Raw genomic sequence first — 18,319 nt, forward strand, 5'->3', positions numbered from 1 at the left:
TCGGATCAAAAGTCAAGAAAGTCAAACCAAAAAATGTAATGTAATGAAAATACAAATATAAAAAAGTCAACATGAAAAGTACTATACCTTCCACTGCACAATATTTTGAAAATGAAGTCAAAGTACAAATAGTGTAAAAAAATATTTACCAGTATAATTATAATACTTCAATGACAACAACTTTTTTTAGAACAAATGTAAAGAAAGTCAATCCAAAAAAAAATAACAAAAAATACAAATACTGTTTCATTAAAACAACGGGAATACAGTATTTTCCGGACTATAAGGTGCACCCGAAACCCCAAATTTGAGCCTGTATCTCACTAATGTCGGATCCATTACCCATGACAAGGATGACTTGGAGCTACAACTCGTGGGAAACCGCTATATTTGGGACGGTTATATTTTAAACATAGTGGAGACCTGGCTCAATCCGAGGATACCGTGCAGCTAGCTAGCCTCTCTAAATCGCTTTCTTACTCTGAAAGGAGAAGCCCTTCAATTGTGATGTGTTTTGTGTTATTATTTGTAGATCTTCAATTGTTATTTTATTGTAGCCATATACTCTCAGTCTGCAAGCATGTCATCTCGAGGTAAGTTTGACCCTTGGGGGCTTTGAAGGTGCAACGCTACTTCGTGGATTTTCACTTTTTGCCGGGGGTTCTGGTTCTAATTGAGGGATTACTATATTGACGTTTTCTGGCGACGGCTAAGCAGGACCTGCCATGTCCATTCCTCTGTGTGTCGGGGATATCATCCAATGTTATTTTACTGAAAAATAGAAGTACTGAAAGCGATGTTGAAGAAGACTACAATCGCACTCATAAAAAGAAACAAATCAAGAAAAAACATTTGTAAACATCAGGTTCTGAAGGACTTCAATTTGTGTGTTTGCAGTATGCATAAACTGTAGCAGAAATTAGTAAATATATCCTTTTGCTTTGTTACAGATCCACTTATGAACAACTCCATATGTCTAAATCTGTTATAGAAATTATTTTAGAAAATCCTTGCATAATTACTTTGTTAAAGTACTCCCTATTAATATGTGGAGCTAGGAGGATGCTTCTCGATAAGTATGAGTGATTTAATGTTCTTAGCCAAGGCAAGTGCGACATTCAGTATTGGAGCACTTGTAAGTTGAAAAATGACCTATTTTCGCATAATGAACCCAATCATAATCTTATACAAATGCATTTGCTCCGAACTGTACATGTTAATAATATGGGGCTCATAACAATAGATTATTGTTTTAGTCACCATCGATATTACTTACAAGCAAAGTAAGGATCGGTTGTTTGATAAATATTTTTTTTTTCCTTTGATTGATTGATTGATTCATTCATTCATTCATTGACTGACTGATGCTCTAGTCACTCCAACACTACTTTTTAAAGACATGTATTATAAACAGAACCTGTGAAATGTTATTCTATTTTTTCAATTGAAAAGAATATAAAAATAATTGAACTTAGTGCAAGTCTTAATTTATTTCAAAATAAAGCATGAAGGTTTTTTTTCTGTATTATTCACGAAATGCAGGATTTTATCATTTATCAGTATTAGTAACCCAGAACAGTTATCGTGCATCCCTATTAATTGGCCTTACATAAGGCCAGATTCTACTCTGTGAATACAATATGCCATAAAAGGAAAGACTCCCACCTGATTCCGTGGATGTTCTTGATGGCGTAACTGATCTCACGACGCATCTCTTTCTCATCACACTCCATCTAAGAAGAGCGTTACAGGCAGAGAGAATGAGGACATTTCGTGAAGTAGCGGGTGCAGTTTAGACAATTTAACACAAAGTACACACACAAAAGAGGAGAACACAAAGTATTTAAAAGCATCAGTTTTTTCTCACTTCATATGTTGGGAAAATTACACAATCCACGTCATAGAAATTATATTCAACAATAACACCCATCCCATTCCAAAAAAGAAAAAAAAGAATGCCTTTTGATAGTCCAAGCAACAACGAAAAAACTCACTGTCGCAATACAATTCCAATTAGATTCAATTCCAGCTACCGCAGCCTCCCCGTGTGGAGTTTGCATGTTCTCCCTGTGCCTGTGTGGGTTTCCTCCTGGCACCCTGGTTTCCTCCCATATTCCAAAAACATGCATGTCAGGTTAATTGGCCAGTTCAAATTGTCCCTAGGTGTGAGTGTGTCACAATTGCCCTATTTGGAAACTTGTGGCAGCTTGATTGGCGCCAACAGCCCGGTCAAGCTGATTGGTGGCCACACCCTTCTTAAGCCCCCGACTTCAGTTCAAACTTTGTCAGATCGTTCTGTCAAAGACCAAAACGAACACAGGACTCAATTGCATGCGTTTCTCAAAATTTTATTGAAACAGAGTGAGAGTAAAGCTTGCTTGATTGCTTGATCCGAAGACTGGCCACACCCTTCTTAAGCCCCCGACTTCAGTTCAAACTTTGTCAGATCGTTGCGAGCTGTTGTGTTTCACTCAGTGAGCGTTCCCGTCCGACTTTGTCCCTGTTAAAACCTGTTTCCTGCCTGATTCCCGTATTTCGACCCATTTCCGAACCTGAGTACGCCTGTTTTGCCTGCCGTCTGCCTACGACCACACGAACTTTACTTCGCCTCTGATCTCCATCCCTGGTTAAACGACTTGCCATTCCCGCGTGTCTTCTTCCGAAACGGAAGTGTCACTCCCGCCTTGCTCATTCCCGCTCTCCGCCATTCTTCGGATCAAGCAATCAAGCAAGCCTTACTCTCACTCTCTTTCAATAAAATCTGAGACACACACAGACGGCTAGGATGGGCTCCAGCACCCTTGCGGCCCTAGTGAGGATTAGCGGCACAAAAAATGAAGGGATATAATGCATGGCAACACCAGGCCCTTATTCTTGTGTAAAACCTACAAGTATTTATAAAAGTGCACGTTTATATGATAGCTCATGTGTCTTTGCTTATTATTCAAATCAATCAATTGTTTTTAATGAATGAAGTCTATTTTTACCACTAGATGGCCCTAAATAATACACAATGTCGCTTCAAAAAAAGTTTATATTTGCACCTGGTATTGACAATCAATTCGTCAGCCTTAAATATTTGCTATATAAATTACCTTGACCAGTTCAAATGGGAAACGCTCATGGAAGATACGGTTGATTTTGGCTCCACCTGACAGTTCCACCGTGTCCACCTGGTCCCCCGAACCCTCGATCCGCTTCTCAAAGTCCACGGAGAACTGTTGGACCATCCTGAAAAAAGTAACCCCCTACCAGTCAGCACCTGCACTAGTTACTCAAATTGCTTTTTTTTAATTGTCAGTTCACATGATGGAAGTGATTTTAACTGTGGTTTCTGGTATTGCTTTATGCTACTGACTGCAACAGCTGCTTGGTTTTGCGGGAAGGGTCATCCGGTCGGTATCCCCGGTATTCCTCGGCCTCCTTGTCCAGAGCCAACAGCTGGGACTGAAGCTTACTGCGAAAAGCTGGCAGTGTGTCTCGGATGTGGTTGGTCAGTTGCTGTGGGGACATTTAAAAAATATCTTGTTAAGCCTTTACAAGTATAAGGTAATCCCTCTTTTTTCAAAGGGGTTCTGTTCCAAAAATAATACCTGATAGGAAAAAATCCGAGAAGTAGAAACTTTTATTTTTTTTCACAATCATTATACAATTAAGTACTTTATTATATATTGAAACCAAAGAACAACCCCATTTACAGGCTCAAAGAATTGTTTTTACAAATGAAAGAACTGTACTCTATAAAAACTTTTATTACAAATAACTTCTATTATCAAAATATTGTTTTAATCATCAATGTATATTGACGGTTTCAAACTGCGGAGATAAGCACCGCCCACTGTGACCAAAGTAATTGGATTAACGGGGAAAACTATTATTGAAAAAATACAAATAAAACAATAGCAACTCAAGTGTATGTGTGTAATTTAGTTGTAACAATAATGAGGAAGAGAAGTGTTGTGTATGCTCAAGCGAAATTGTTTTGAACCCCAGTGTGTGTGACATGAAGTTACCCACTACAACACTGCCGCTGGGGCATACCATTGCAAAAAAAAAGAGGGTGGGGGGTATTCGCACTCCCTCTAACAGTGTATTTCACTGCTCATCTGAATGAGCCGCTGTCTCCTGACTCTGCTCTGCAGTGCTAATTTTTTCTGTGGTCTGCAGTGCATGTGTGTTTTTTGTTTTTTTTGAACATCGTGATATGCAATTGATGTCACTCTTTTTTCTTCTTGGCAATAAGATTCTCGTACACTGACGTACAAAGACACAGGTTTGGTTTTGGCATTGGTGGGGACCAAATCCTAACCAAACATAAGCCCCACTTGAAATAAAAGAAAGGCACGGCCAATACATTGGCCTTATGCGCCAGCGCTTCATCAGAAAAGGTGATTTAACCCTTTTTGTGCTGTTAAGCGAACAAGATCGATCAATATTTTTTTTGATCATACAACATTGGCGTGAGAAAAAACAAATAAATCCGTCCGAACAATGATTTATCCGATCACCATCCATGCCAAGTTTATGCTCTTGCCGACATGTCACCATGGATTATGTTTGAGAACTGTCATAAACGGCTCATCAAAGGGTCTAATTCTTGAGCTACATCCAGAAGTTTACGAAACTACGAGAGATTTTTCAAGTATACTACTGTTCAAAAGTTTGGGTTTGCTTAGAAATATTCTTATATTTGAAAGGAAATAGACCCATATATGCTTAACATGGTAAATGAGTATTTTAGCTGCAAATGTTTGCTTTCTAATGCAATATTCTAACAGTTGGATAGAGGCCCATTTCCAGCAACCATCACTTCAGTACATTGTGTTTGCTAATAGTTTTAAAAGGCTAATAGAAAACCCTTGTGCAATGATATTAGCACAGCTGAAAACCGTTGAACTGGTTAGAGAAGCTATAAAACTGACCTTCCTTTGAGCTAGTCGAGTATTTGTAGTTTTACATTTGTGGGTGTGTTTAAACTTTCAGAATGGCCAGAAAGAAAAAAAACTTTCGTGAGGAACTTAACGGTCTACTCTAAGAAATGAAGGTCATTCTAGGTGAGAAACTGCTTCAACGGTCTGTACTACCCCTTTCATAGAACACAAACAAAGTGGGAAGAGAAGTGAGAATCCATTACAGTCTCTTGCTTAGAAATAGATGCCTTTCAGGTCCTGAACTATCAGCTGGGGTAAATGGTAGCCACAAGACACCATTGTCAACATCTACATTGAAGAGGTGACATTGAAATTCTGAGTGGCAAAGAATATGCCATATTTGAGACTCGCCAACAAAAGTAAGGTTTAGCCTATCTGAAGGCAGAACACAAAAAGTAAAACGCGATATAATATAGGAATTACCATAATACTCATTTACAAGCAGCCAAATAATAAAGGCTTTTATTTATGGTTACCATAAACTAATAAGTGAGTGAATTTTTAGTATGGACGCTGTGTTGCATCACTCAACTATAATGTGACACATGATGGAAGTGGGACACAATAATGTAGGTCACTTTCTTATTAATTATGAAAAGTGCACTGTGTGTAAACGCTGATCACCTGGTTGAGCACTCTTTGCAGGCGGGGGGTTCCCATTTTGTCCGCCATGTGCCTGTAGGACGGATGCGAGAAGAAGAACTTTCTCTCGGCCTCCAGAGCCGCTTTAATATCTTTCTTTCCATCGATGTCCTTCTGACTGCGGTTCACTACGCCGATGTAGCCTGAAAAAGAAAACAAAGGGACAAAAATTGGCGGAATTGGGGACTGATCCTGGGGGAGTGTGAGGGAGATAAAAAGAGAAGAGAAGGCGAACATGCCCACAAACCTCTTCTGAGTGGCAGCAGTTTGTTCTCTAGCACATCGCGGGCATCTGTGCCTTCGTCCATCAAATCCAATTTGGTGATCACTCCGATGGTCCTCAGACCTTCATGACAGATGCAAACACGACAGTTGTGTTGTCTGATTTAAAGGGACAGTGTGTCATATCAGTCTACTTAATTTCGCCATGTTGTGTAAGTGCAAGCAAAAATGAGTAATATTATAAGTAAGTGAGAGTCAAAGTGAGCAAACCGCAATATTTTTCTTTTGAAGGAGGGGGGGACTTTCAAAGAAAGAAAAAAAAGGAAAAAAACATTTCTTTAAACACTGGTATAAATTCCAAACTGGAAAAATAGAACAAAAAACGTAAAAAAGGGGGAATAAAAAGAAGAGGAAAGAAAAGAGGGGAAAACAGAATGAAGAAAAGAAAAAAGGGGAAAGGGGGTAAGAAAACAATACAAGCTATAAAAAGAAAAGAAGAAAAAAAAAAAGCATAGAGAAAAAAAAAGACACATTTTTTGGGTTAAGGGGCCGGTCACACAGCCATTTGCGGCTGAATCACGGCTAAAATTTTGCGTTTTTTTTTTTTGCCCGTGGTTGCCCGCGATGGAAAATGCGCCAAATTGGCCAACCCGCTGTTCATCGGTGGTATGCCCGCAAAACAGACGCCGGCGACTGTTCTGCTTCATCATCGCGTCATTTCCGCATCATTTTCTCGTGTGGACCACGGGTATAACAGCTCCCGAGCCGGTGTTGTGCCCAAATCCAACTCCTACGCATTCCCAGCAAATGCAATACGAAGTGGTTTTGGTTATATGTTCACCTTTACATTCCCTAAAAGTGTTATTAAAGGGAGATAAAACGAGGTAAAAGTGGTTGTAGTAGGGAGGGGATGCAAATCTCGGCAGGGATGTATTTCTCGGCTTAACACCGGGCTGTAGAAATCATAACCGCTCAAGACACAGTCCCGTGAAGATCAAGATTTCAAGCTATGGCACCGAAGAAGCCAATATGTTATTATTGTAATAGTTTTTCATTTTTATTTTATTATCTTGTTATGAAATGAAAAGAAATGTCAAGAAATAAAAATGGATTAAGACGAGGTCACTACGGTGACGGGGATCCATGTCCACCCCTTGACGCCTCGAGCACAACTGACATGTGCTCGGCAAATCGCACTGTATATACGCGGAGAAAGGCGTTTGACCGTCACACGCGTAACACGCTAATTTCACGTAATAACACCGCGATACAGGCGCAGAACATGCTATTACCGTGCTCCACCCACGATTACCCGCTGAAATTTCCCATCCTACCCATGTGTAACCACGCCCTGGCCGCGGCCAGAGCACGTCGTTCCGCGTCATTTCCGCGTCATTACCTCGTGTGCCGCCCGCGGTTAACACGTGCTCAAAGTTTTGAGCAGCTCAAAACTTTTGCGCGACCAACCGCGTGTGAATTTCCGACCGCGAGTAAAGCACTGCTGTATCTCGTCTATATGGCGGTCTCCAAGCGTCTAACAACGCCCAACAGCGTCTGCTTCACGGCCAGAGATTTCTGGCCTCGATACGCCCGTGAAAGGCTGTGTACCCGCGTTTTAAAGATTTGAGCAGCGCAAAACTTTTTCGCGCTGCCACCTGCGCGCGAATTTCCGACCGGGTGTTAAGCACTGCTGTATCTCGTCTGTATGGCGATCTCAAAGCGTCCAATAGCGTCCGCCTCACAGGCAGAAATTTCTGGCCGTGGATCAGCCGCAAACGGCTGTGTGACCGGCCCCTTATCTGGATTCCTGAAGCAGCAAGATGGACGACAAGAAAAATAAAATAAACAAATAAAAACGCTTTAAAAGTATTTTGTATGAAAATAACATGCTGTAAAAACACTCCTTGTCTGAACCGCTTTCTCCCACTAGAGTTGCTGGAGCCCATCCCAGCTATCTTCCCTGAACTAGGTGAGGAATAATAAAGCAATAAAATGTAATGAATTGTATTAAAACAATAAAATAAAAAGTGAACTGTATCATTCTATTAAAAAAAAACTAAAATCTAACAGTACACTATGTGAGTTTCGGTTATCAGTTTTCACTCCTGAAATCTTGCCTGCAAACTCTCACTTCCGTGGGTGTTCACCATTTGTTTTTGTTTTTCATATTCAGGAAGAAAAAAACGTTTCTTAGGGAAATTTTAGATCTAAATTGCCGATAGGTGTTAAAGAGAGAGTGAAAAGCTTTTTTGTTGAAGACCCTCTGGCTTGAAAATCGATGCATGGATAAAAACTCATTGAGCACCAGAATGCTCAATTGGAAAAAAAGGGGGTTTGATATCTATAACTGTCTATGACAATGAACATGTTTATGATATAAACTGTTTTTTGAAGACAGTTTTACCAGATGAGAAAAGATATTGAATGTAGTTGACTTAAATACTTTTCAATTAGTTTTATCATCGGTACAGCTTTATTGTTACTATTAAAAATATTTAATTCTGATACAGGGCAGCACGGCGGCGCAGTGGTTAGCGCTTGTGCGGCACAGTTCATGTCATGGGAACCTGTCGTGGGTTCAAATCCAGCTCCAGACTTCCTGTGCGGAGTTTGTATGTTCTCCCCGTGCTTGCGTGGGTTTCCTCCGGGCACTCCGGTTTCCTCCCACATTCCAAAAACATGCATGGCAGGTGAATTGGCCGGTCCAAATTGTCCCTAGGTGTGATTGAGCGAGTGAGTTGTCTGTCCCCGTGTGCCCTGCGATTGGCCGGCAACCAGTTCAGGGTGTCCCCTGCCCACTGCCCGATGATTGCTGGGATGGGCTCCAGCACCCCCGCGACCCTACTGAGGATAAGCGGTGTAGCTAATGAGATGAGATGAGAATTCTGATACAAGAACTGGAAGCTGCAAAAACTTCTGCAACCTGGTCTGTTTTTTCTTCAATTCTTAATTCAAATAATTGAGGTCTGGGGCTAATTTGAATCAATGACTGTCTTGCACAGCATCCTAGAATAGTGCTTAGAGCAGTGGTTGGGAACCTCGGGCTCTTGAGCCAGATATTCGGTCCAGTATATGTCAGGCAAAGTCTCAACTACAGTTTCCAGTCCAGATGTTACACCAACAGACCCCGTTTTGGCTGTGCGTCGCTAAGGAATCCTTTATATGGAAGCTCATTAAACAATCTATGTTCATTGTTGATAAACTTTATGATGAACCCCCCAACCCCCCCCCCCCCCCCCCCCCCCCCAAATGTGTAAACACCAGTTAACTCCAGCAAAGCACCAAAATAAATTTGATTCGGTGACCGGTGGGGATAGGCTGAGCTAATCACATAGCGCACGCACCCTCCTCTTTCTCGCCCGAGTTAATACGTGGGTATCCTTCTCATTTGCAGTATTTTGTGACATTTTAGAAAAGAACTTTGCCTGCACCTTGTTTTGAAACCATTATTTAGGACAAACATGAGGGTCAAAATGAAAGATAAATGCACATCAAACAAGAAGCTCGGGTCTTAGGACGTTAATAGGCTGATTACATTTCTGTAAAGGGTTTTTTTAGTGTGAAAATCTCATGCAGCATTTTAGGTGGAACGATGTGCTCCCTTGTCCTATCCGCCCTCATTCAACAAAATGATTCACTCCCTCGTACCCTCCCACTATTTCTTCATCCATGCCTCTCCTTCATTTCCCTTTGAGTTAATTCTCCTGTGTGTCCTCTCCTCTTTTCCCCTTTGCAATCTGGAAGTCAAATGTTCTCCTTCATCCAATCTGCAGGATTGCCCTTCCCTGTCCTGTCCTTTTACCAAGCTTTTATATGTCTCTTCACCCCCAGATAATAAATTAGATTTTGAGCAATTATTGTTGATAAATATTGTGCCAAGATTTAAAGAGGTCAAACCAGAAGATCAAACACAAATTGCATTTTGCTAAACATAGCTTCACACCTCGCTTTGTTTGATTGAATCTCCTTGGGTTGTTTTTTTTTTGTTTAGTACAGAGTCAAACATACCACCGTAGGCCGGATCAGGCCTACCAATGGATTTAATGCAGTCATTGAGATAATGCTGAGTGAAGCACAAGAGAAAAATGAGCCACATCAGTTCAAACCAGTGTAATCCAGACATTGAGATAATGCTGAGTGAAGCAAAAGAGAAAAATGAGCCACATCTATGAACCAGAGAACATTTGAGGAAACACCCCTCCCAATGTTATTTTACCTAAACTAGAAGTGACGGAAGCGTTGTTCGAGGATTTAACAATTGCAATCATGTGTGGTGCGAAGATGTCTCTCTTAACCGCAACATTTGCTACTAAAGTTTGTTTTTATCCCTAGTGATTGGAAATTAACGGTGAGCACCTGGATCCAAAAATATAAAATAAAAAGAAAAAGGGCCTTAGGTCCCTTTCAGAAGCATGAAGACGATTTAGGTCTTTCTATAACAGAAACGGAATTTAACAGCAAAGTTACCAAATTCAGGTAAACTTTTTCATTAAAAAAAGAAAATTAACAAATGCAGAAAAAGAATCATTAAAACAATCATTTAAAAAAAATTATATGTTAAATTAATGTTTGTCTGCAATTTTTTGTCATTTTCAAGTTTAAATGACTGTCCCTGAGTTTAATTAGCCATAGTGGAAATGAAGTTAACTTTTCTTTTGCTCTTTTTAAAAATACACAGTTGATAAACACTAAAATAGATTAAATCTCTTAGTTTTATAATTGAATCTTACACCCCTGAATCATAATCAGAATTTAATAGTGGGCCTCCAGAAGGCCCCCACCCATACAGTAAGCTGCACTTTTTATGTCGTTAATTTACTATTCCGGCCCCTGTAAGAATGTGTTTCTACCATATGACCCCTGAGTTGAGCATTTTCCTGCTGAGCCGACGGAGGCCCTCGCCTCACCTTGAGGATCGACGTCCTTGGCCAGTTTCAGGGCGTCGGAATTGGCAAGGTCAGTGTTGGCCGGAGTGACGGCCAAGATCAGGCAGCTCTCCCTGGTGATGAACTGCATGATCATCTCCCGGATTTGCTGCTCGATGTCGGCGGGCTGGTCTCCGACCGGCACCTTGGTGATCCCCGGCAAGTCGATGAGGGTCAGATTCAGTACTGTTTCAAAAGAGGAGTTTTTTAAAATCCGTTGATCTTAAAAATACTTAGTATAACAAATTGCATGGTAATCCAAATTATGGGGAAAATGAGTGTAATCCGATTTAGTAAAAAAATATGTTACTATCTCCATTGAACCCCTGACAGGGCAATTTTCTTCTGCTTCTTTCCCCCTCCTCTAAGGTATCGTAAGAACGGCTGCTTGCAAAGTTATGTAAACAAGGAGTAAAATGAACTTGACTCTCTAAATCATTTTTGAGACACTGAAAAGAATTTCTGCTCTGTAAATTAATGTGTATTGTTATCAGGCTTGGAGAGTAGTGGAATACATGTAACAGCGTTACACAATCAAGAGATCCCCCAAAAAATTGATTTGTATTATATTAGAAAATAGGTGTCCAACTCACGGCCCACAGGCCACATCCTGCCCAGCGTACAATTATGTGCGGCCCGTAAAATCATTTTATTAACATCTACTATAATGGACCAGCTCTATGCATCGCTGATAACTCTCAAGCTACAGATCCCACATGGCAGCGCTTCTGCTGCCGCCACAGGACTTTCCAAAAATGTCATCACGCGAGTTAGCTGTAGCCTGACGAGCGCAGCCAGTTTTAAAACTATCAACCGACAAACAACACGTTGGCCAGTTGTTCAAGTCCAGTCATGTTTATTTGTAAAGCCCGACAAGTGCATTAATAGTGAGTCTATAATGTCAGTGAGCAAAGAGGTAACACCCAGGGATGACCTTCAATCTATCACGATGTAACGGAAGGCTCAACGGAAAAAAGCAGGGTGACTTTTCTATTGCTGTGGATTACGCGGATGCTAAACCCTCACAATGGCAAAGCAAAAAATGTATTCCGAAAACGGAGCCTATTGAAACCAAGGAGCGAATGAATATTTGTTTACTGACATCTTCTTTGTGGAGTTAATGTGGCTATAATTTAATGAAAAACGGCACTACAAGACAAAACAACAGCGTAAGTAAGTACATAAAAAGAAAACACGTCATTAGATTACAGGTTTATTTTGTAAAAATAAGGATTACTTTGCAGGATTACAATTTTATTTCAAACCATTTTTATGTTGCACACTACATAGGACCATATTAAAGTCAAGTTTGAGCTAGTTGTAACTCTTTTTATTCTCTTCCTTGTTTGCATTAGCTTTGCTTATATTCGCCGTGTCAGGTCGCACCTCTCTGCAGTCTCATTCCACACACAGGCAGCGGTGCACTCTCACATTTATTAACAAGTAATTAGGACCCTTATCGATTACATTTTTCAAAGGAACCCACCCAACCCTGATTGTTATTCCCAAGGACAATAATTAGGAATCAATTTATGTTGTATGTATTTTACTTCATGTATTCAGTGAAAAAACTATTGGCAGATCTCATCTCATCTCATCAGCTGTACCGCTTATCCTCATTAGGGTCGCGGGGGGGCTGCATCCCAGCCATCTCCGGGCAGTGGCCAGGGGACACCCTGAACTGGTTGCCAGCCAATCGCAGGGCACACAGGGACAGACAACTCATTCGCTCATTCACACCTAGGGACAATTTGGACCGGCCAATTCACCTGAAATGCATGTTTTTGGAACGTGGGAGGAAACCGGAGTGCCCGGAGGAAACCCACGCAAGCACGGGGAGAACATACAAACTCCGCACAGGAAGTCTGGAGCTGGATTTGAACCCACGACAGGTTCCCATGACATGAACTGTGCCGCACAAGCGCTAACCACTGCGCCGTATTGGCAGATCATTTTACTATTTATAATTTGTTTTTGTTTTTTGAGTAAAATGTGGAAAATAAATAATAATTTAAATTTGTATGAATATAGCTATGTGGGAGATGGCAGTGAATATTGCCCATTTTAGGCCATATCTTTCTTGATTTTTTTTTTTAAATGAACTTTTATTGTTTTTATGTTAGCGCACATACTTAAAATGCGTATCTGCTATATAAAACAATTATATTTTTTTAAATAGGTTACAAATATATTTTCAAAAAGCCTATAAACAGTAATAATTTGGGGCAGGGGGGAGTGTTGTTCCAATAGACTCAAAGCCTGCAAAATAAATGATATTTTTGTGCTCAGGTTAAAAAGTATTTTATTTTTTCAAATAGGTTAAAAATATATCTTAAAAAGACTTAGTAAACAGTAATAATTTGGGGCAGGGGGGAGTGTTGTTCCAATAGACACAAAGCCTGCAAAATAGATGGTATTTTGAGATGTGTATATTTTAATAACAAGATGCCAAAATATTTATCTCCAAAGTTATCATCGAAGGAAAATAAGGAAAAAAATCAATAATCACTTCCCCTTCTCCATTCAGAGGGCACATAATCATCGGTTAATGATAGAAAATTCAGAGTTTGCTTTTTTTACATTAAAAAAACTCGTCAGCTATCACCTTTGCCATTGAAAGTTATTGACAATAAATAGAATACCAAACAGCAACCTTCGTCAAAACAAAATAAATCTATCCTGTCTTTGAATGTTTCATGTTTAATGATTGTCCAAAACAATGAATGAACTTTTTTTAAATGATGAGCTACACTTACAGTATGAGTCTTCCTGAATGGACGGTGACATGAACACAGTTATAAATGCATCTCATTAAAGGCAAACCATCAGGAAAAACCTTGATGCATTCTTTTATCAGCAGCATTTCATTCTCCACTACAAATACCAAGGCCGCATTAGAACACTTTATTATTTGTAGTTTTTTTCAAGGCTTGAACTCAAATTACAAATGCATAAAGACCCAGAGAAGGATGACTGTCAATTTGAAAGCAAAAGGGTCACCGTCACGTATTAAAAGGAATTTGGATTTCTCACCGTTTGGGGAGTACACACGCAAGTTGATGGGGACCGGAGAGATGCCTTTGTTGGCACCGGTGACTCTGTCCGTCTCGCCTTCGATCTCCTGGCGGACTTCGTCGAAATCGGTGAACTTCTTTCCTTTGCAGTGTAGAAATTCGGCCCATTCTGCCAAGGCCGATGACAGGTGACAGAGATTGCCAGGGTGGAAGCAAAATATAAAGAGCAGTTCCATTAAAATTACAAAAAAGGGGGACGAGGGGGCTAAATTTGTAAATTTAAGAGCAGGCCAGCAGCTTGTGTGGGAGGGTAAATGTGCAGGAACACACCTGCACTAGCACTGATAAGCTGCAGAACCAGAGGTCTGCGAGTGACGATGCCAGATCCTCGGGGCAGAAAGTCCCTGTGGACAAACGACAAATTGTTCAAGTCAACAAGAAACATGCAGTATTTAGACGGACGGTGCCTAATGTTCGACCACTAGATGTCGTTTATTGTGTCGTGCAAGCTAAAATGAGTGCTTAAAGCACAAGGAAGAATACAAGCTACTGAGACTCAAAGTGAACAAATTGCGCAATGTTCTTTCTAATCTTATAGAAAAGCCTTTCCTAAGCATTTTGTTTTTTTTCAGGTATCAGTACCAGCAAGATGGCAGATAATCATGTCATAATCCCACAAAGGAAAATACTTGCGGAGCTCAGTACTCAAAAACCATATACTGTATGTTTAAAGAAAACACTAGAAAAAAAGCACAACAAATAGAGAATTGAGCCACCCACATTGACCTTTTGTAAATGAATAAGAAAAACAGGAAGAAAAAGAAATATCTATTCAAAACATCACAATTGCAAGCTCAAAAGGATCCAACTCCAAAATTAGGGGAGACACACCATAGGCAACACTTTGCATCCATTTAAGATTCAAATTGGGTTCTGCACAGATGGACTGTTTCCCGGCATTCTGAAGCTACAAGGAGAACAAGACAGAATTCATCCATCTGGTTGTAAATGTTTGAGCATCGCCACCTAAACTATTCTGTCCCTCTCTTCCTTTCAGCCATACCGTCCTCTATATACCAGAGGGCATTTGAGGTCGAACCTTTTCAAATTACATTGTGACATAAGACACTCTGAAAACTGAATTCAACTGAAACAAATGGGAAACTGTATGTCATGATGGTGTAAGTTGAAGTAAGACAAAATCTGATTTTATATTCAGCCTCAATCATCTAAATAGAACATTGTTGTTAATAAAGTGATTGTAGGATTTGAACCAAGCAACAAAGTCCATACCTTTTAAATCATATCAGGAGCGGCCATTTTGCTACTTGCCAGGGGTTGAATATGAGATCCGAATTGACCAAACAACCAATCGCAGCTACTGTATTTTCAGAATCTGGGCTATAAATGTCCTTTATCTTAGCCCATCAGCATTCATATTTCATACTTCAATCCCATTCCACACACACAATAACATTCAAAATTCTGTATTCGAGCCGTGCTTGCATTAAAATATTGAATGGAATGATTGCCCAAAATTGCTTGTTAAATGCTACTAACAATCATACTCTCACAGCACAAAAGGGTTTCTAAATATCGACACATCAACCCCAAAAATATTCCAATGCGATTCTTATTTGATATCATTATGAGCACCAATAAAAATATTAAAAGGCCACTTTGCTTTCTATTAAAGTGAGAAAAATCTTGGCTCAATTGAAATTAGACAATTTGCTTTGGCACACCAGCCAACGTCTCACGACACACGGGTAAATAGCGAATAAGAGAAGATGTAATATATTAAAAAATAAAATGAAAAATAAAGCATGTTTGACCTACCAGGCAAGTCTGAATTGTCTAAAAATAAAGAGATCATCTAGTAAGGGTTTTGCGTTACACCGTATTTAAATATTTTGATTGTTTTTGCTTCCCGAAACTCCAAAGCAAGACCAGTTATGAGTCTGGGTGGGTTATGCATTCAAGCATATACAAATAATTCCAAAATAATACTAAGCATCAATTATATCAAGAATGATCTGTAATTAGTGCAAGTGCCTTTATGCTGCTGCAACCAAAATCTTGCTTCAGTCTAGCAGTCCCGAGACCCAAGACCGTGTTGTGGTGTTTGCAACAACACAATTCCAACCAGGAAGTCCCTAAGCTGAACGCTGCATGCTTTCAACTCTGTAGGCCACTAGAGCTTGGCCATCGTAGGCTTCTTATGTCACAAGGTCAAAGGATTATCCTCTTTGCCATGATGGGTTTTTACCTGCCCACAAAATTTTCCAGCACGGAGCTTTTCCCTGCACTCTGGCCGCCCACCACTGCGATTTGCGGCAAGTCCAGGTTGCACGCCTGGCCAATGGAGCTGAACGCATCTTGCAGCTTGTTGACCAGCGGGATCAGCTCCTCCATGCCACGGTTTCCCATGGTGCCTTTGGATGGAGGGATTGGCGTTTGGAGAAAGAGAGAGGCAGAGGAAAGGGAAGGCAAAGGAGGAAGATAAAGCTAGAGAGAGAGAGAGAGAGAGAGGAAGAGAGCAGGGATGGCGCTGCTATATTAGTCCAGGATATCGCGCTGCTTGTTGATGTGGTGAAGTCATCTATAGCCACGCAATCATCCCGAGGCAATAGAGGGTCGCACTGAGTAAGGCAGAAAGGGGGACTGCAAGAAAAGGACAGGTATCGAAAAGAAACATGAACAGATAGCGTCAAAATTGCGCAGTTGCTTGCAATTAATAACACTAACCACCCCAATCCAAACACGCATAGCGACAGGCCTATCATTCAAGGACATTTGTTGGATGAAGCCCTTCATCGTTCAACACATCAGGCGAAAAGAATCACAGTCGCAAGTTGAATGCCCCCTTCTCCTTTAACCCCCACCTCCCCCCCTCATCTTTATACACATCTCAATTTATCATTCGAAGCGAGCGTAGCATACCTCGCTTCAGGACCTCCTTCCTCGTTCCTGGCCGCTGTCCAGTGCTGAAAAACTAGGCTGGGTTCAAGCGGCGAGGACGCAGCGAGCCTGCACGATTACACAAGCGGGGCCACCTGCAATGGCGGCGTCTGTGAGTGCGCTCGATTCCTGCGCTTTAATTCTTCAACTCTGCTCCGTCACGTTTGTCAGCGGGCTCTCATTGTCAGCACAAATTCACGCTTGACGTATGAATCATTTTTGCCCTTCTCGTCTCCCTCTCTTATCGAATGGCGGAGCGTCGCCTCTCTGCAGCATATCGACGCGGCAGCTGACCAATCAGAATCGTCTGAAAGGGAGCGGGGCACTCGACATAGGCCTATGATTGGCTTTAAGAGCGCAGGTTAGGCCTACCTGAGCCCGCCTCCTGTTTACATGCGTGCTACTGGCTTGGATTGTGAGTCATGCGGCACGGCTGCGCAACACGAGACCCGCACAAGGCAACAATTTTTCCATTTTTTGCGTGGTAATTGGTAGAATATATGAATACAAACTTCATTTTTCTCAACGAATTTTATACACAGTTGAAAATCTCTTAAAGAGACAATCCTGATGTCAATGGAAGGGCAGCAAAGATATTGTTGATTTAATTCAGGCTGTGTTCACTGCAGTGCAGTTATCTGTGCTAACGCTAGAGGACAGCGTTGACCCAAACTTTCCTTTCAGGTTTAGAAGGAGGTCCAGCACTGATTCTGTACGGCAGGGCTAGGCAAACTTATAGAGTAGAACGCCGCATTGGGTTAAAAATGACCAAGGGGGTGGTCCTGGATACCTACCCAATGTTTCTCATTTATGAATGAATATACATACAGACCTCTATACTAAAAAGCAAAATCATATATTCGGTCCGTGTTTCAAGCATTAAAGGTGTATGACCTGAAGAGGGACAGGCGCCACCAGGCTGCACTTGCCCAAGACACACCGCATGAAACGCTCCCCCTACGACCCTAGTGGTTAAGGGATCCAACCAACCATCCAGTTTGACTGTAGTGGTATGTTTGTAGTGTTTTACTGGCATGTCTGGATTTTAGTAGTATTATTGTAGATGTATTTTTTAGTATTTCTGTCATATGTTTAATAGTTTTTGTGATTAAGGGCTGTACAAATAAACATGACTTGACCTGAGTAGTGGTGTTTTTGTTGTATTTCTGAAGTAGAATTTCAGTAGTTTTATTTATATATTACAATGTTACTGTAGTACAATTTTTGTAGTAATTTGTGGGATTTTATTTTATTTTCAGAATAAATAAACACAATAATATATTAGGTTTTTAAGAACAAAATTTTGTATTGAGTCTGTAGTTATTACTATGTAGTTAAAATTCTATTATTTTGTTATCACTGGGTTGTAATTATGAGATATAGGAATTAAATAAGCATAGTCAAACCCCAAAACATTGTTTTTAAATACATGATCATGTCAATGATTTCTCATGCCAGGTACAAATTAAATGTTCTAGAAAATCACTATGACCCATCACTGGCCACTCATATGGTCTTAGAAGCCACCACCTTGGAGACTTCTGCACAGCACTATACAGCGACATATAGGGGTCAAATAATACACACTGTCCCTTCAAGGAAATATGAATAAACTGACATGCAC

General features: G+C 40.6%; 1 protein-coding gene across 1 annotated transcript in view; it reads right to left on the bottom strand.

The window, feature by feature from the left end:
• dnm3b (dynamin 3b) overlaps window positions 1-16,971 on the bottom strand; it is a 34,512-nt gene extending 17,541 nt beyond the window's left edge. Inside the window, exons 1-10 of the mRNA XM_088334940.1 lie at window positions 16,678-16,971; window positions 16,004-16,398; window positions 14,065-14,138; window positions 13,754-13,903; window positions 10,703-10,906; window positions 5,821-5,919; window positions 5,556-5,716; window positions 3,359-3,501; window positions 3,096-3,231; window positions 1,666-1,733 (exon numbers count right to left, since the gene is read on the bottom strand). Of these exons, the coding sequence (XP_088191066.1) occupies window positions 1,666-1,733; window positions 3,096-3,231; window positions 3,359-3,501; window positions 5,556-5,716; window positions 5,821-5,919; window positions 10,703-10,906; window positions 13,754-13,903; window positions 14,065-14,138; window positions 16,004-16,164 (1,196 nt within the window). The 5' untranslated portion in view covers window positions 16,165-16,398; window positions 16,678-16,971. The remainder of the gene's footprint in view (window positions 1-1,665; window positions 1,734-3,095; window positions 3,232-3,358; window positions 3,502-5,555; window positions 5,717-5,820; window positions 5,920-10,702; window positions 10,907-13,753; window positions 13,904-14,064; window positions 14,139-16,003; window positions 16,399-16,677) is intronic.
• Window positions 16,972-18,319: the final 1,348 nt, after the last annotated feature.

This window comes from Urocampus carinirostris, chromosome 1 (genome assembly GCF_059441175.1).
Source record: "Urocampus carinirostris isolate Australia breed hairy pipefish chromosome 1, RoL_Ucar_1.0, whole genome shotgun sequence".
NCBI classification, from domain to species: Eukaryota; Metazoa; Chordata; class Actinopteri; order Syngnathiformes; family Syngnathidae; genus Urocampus; species Urocampus carinirostris.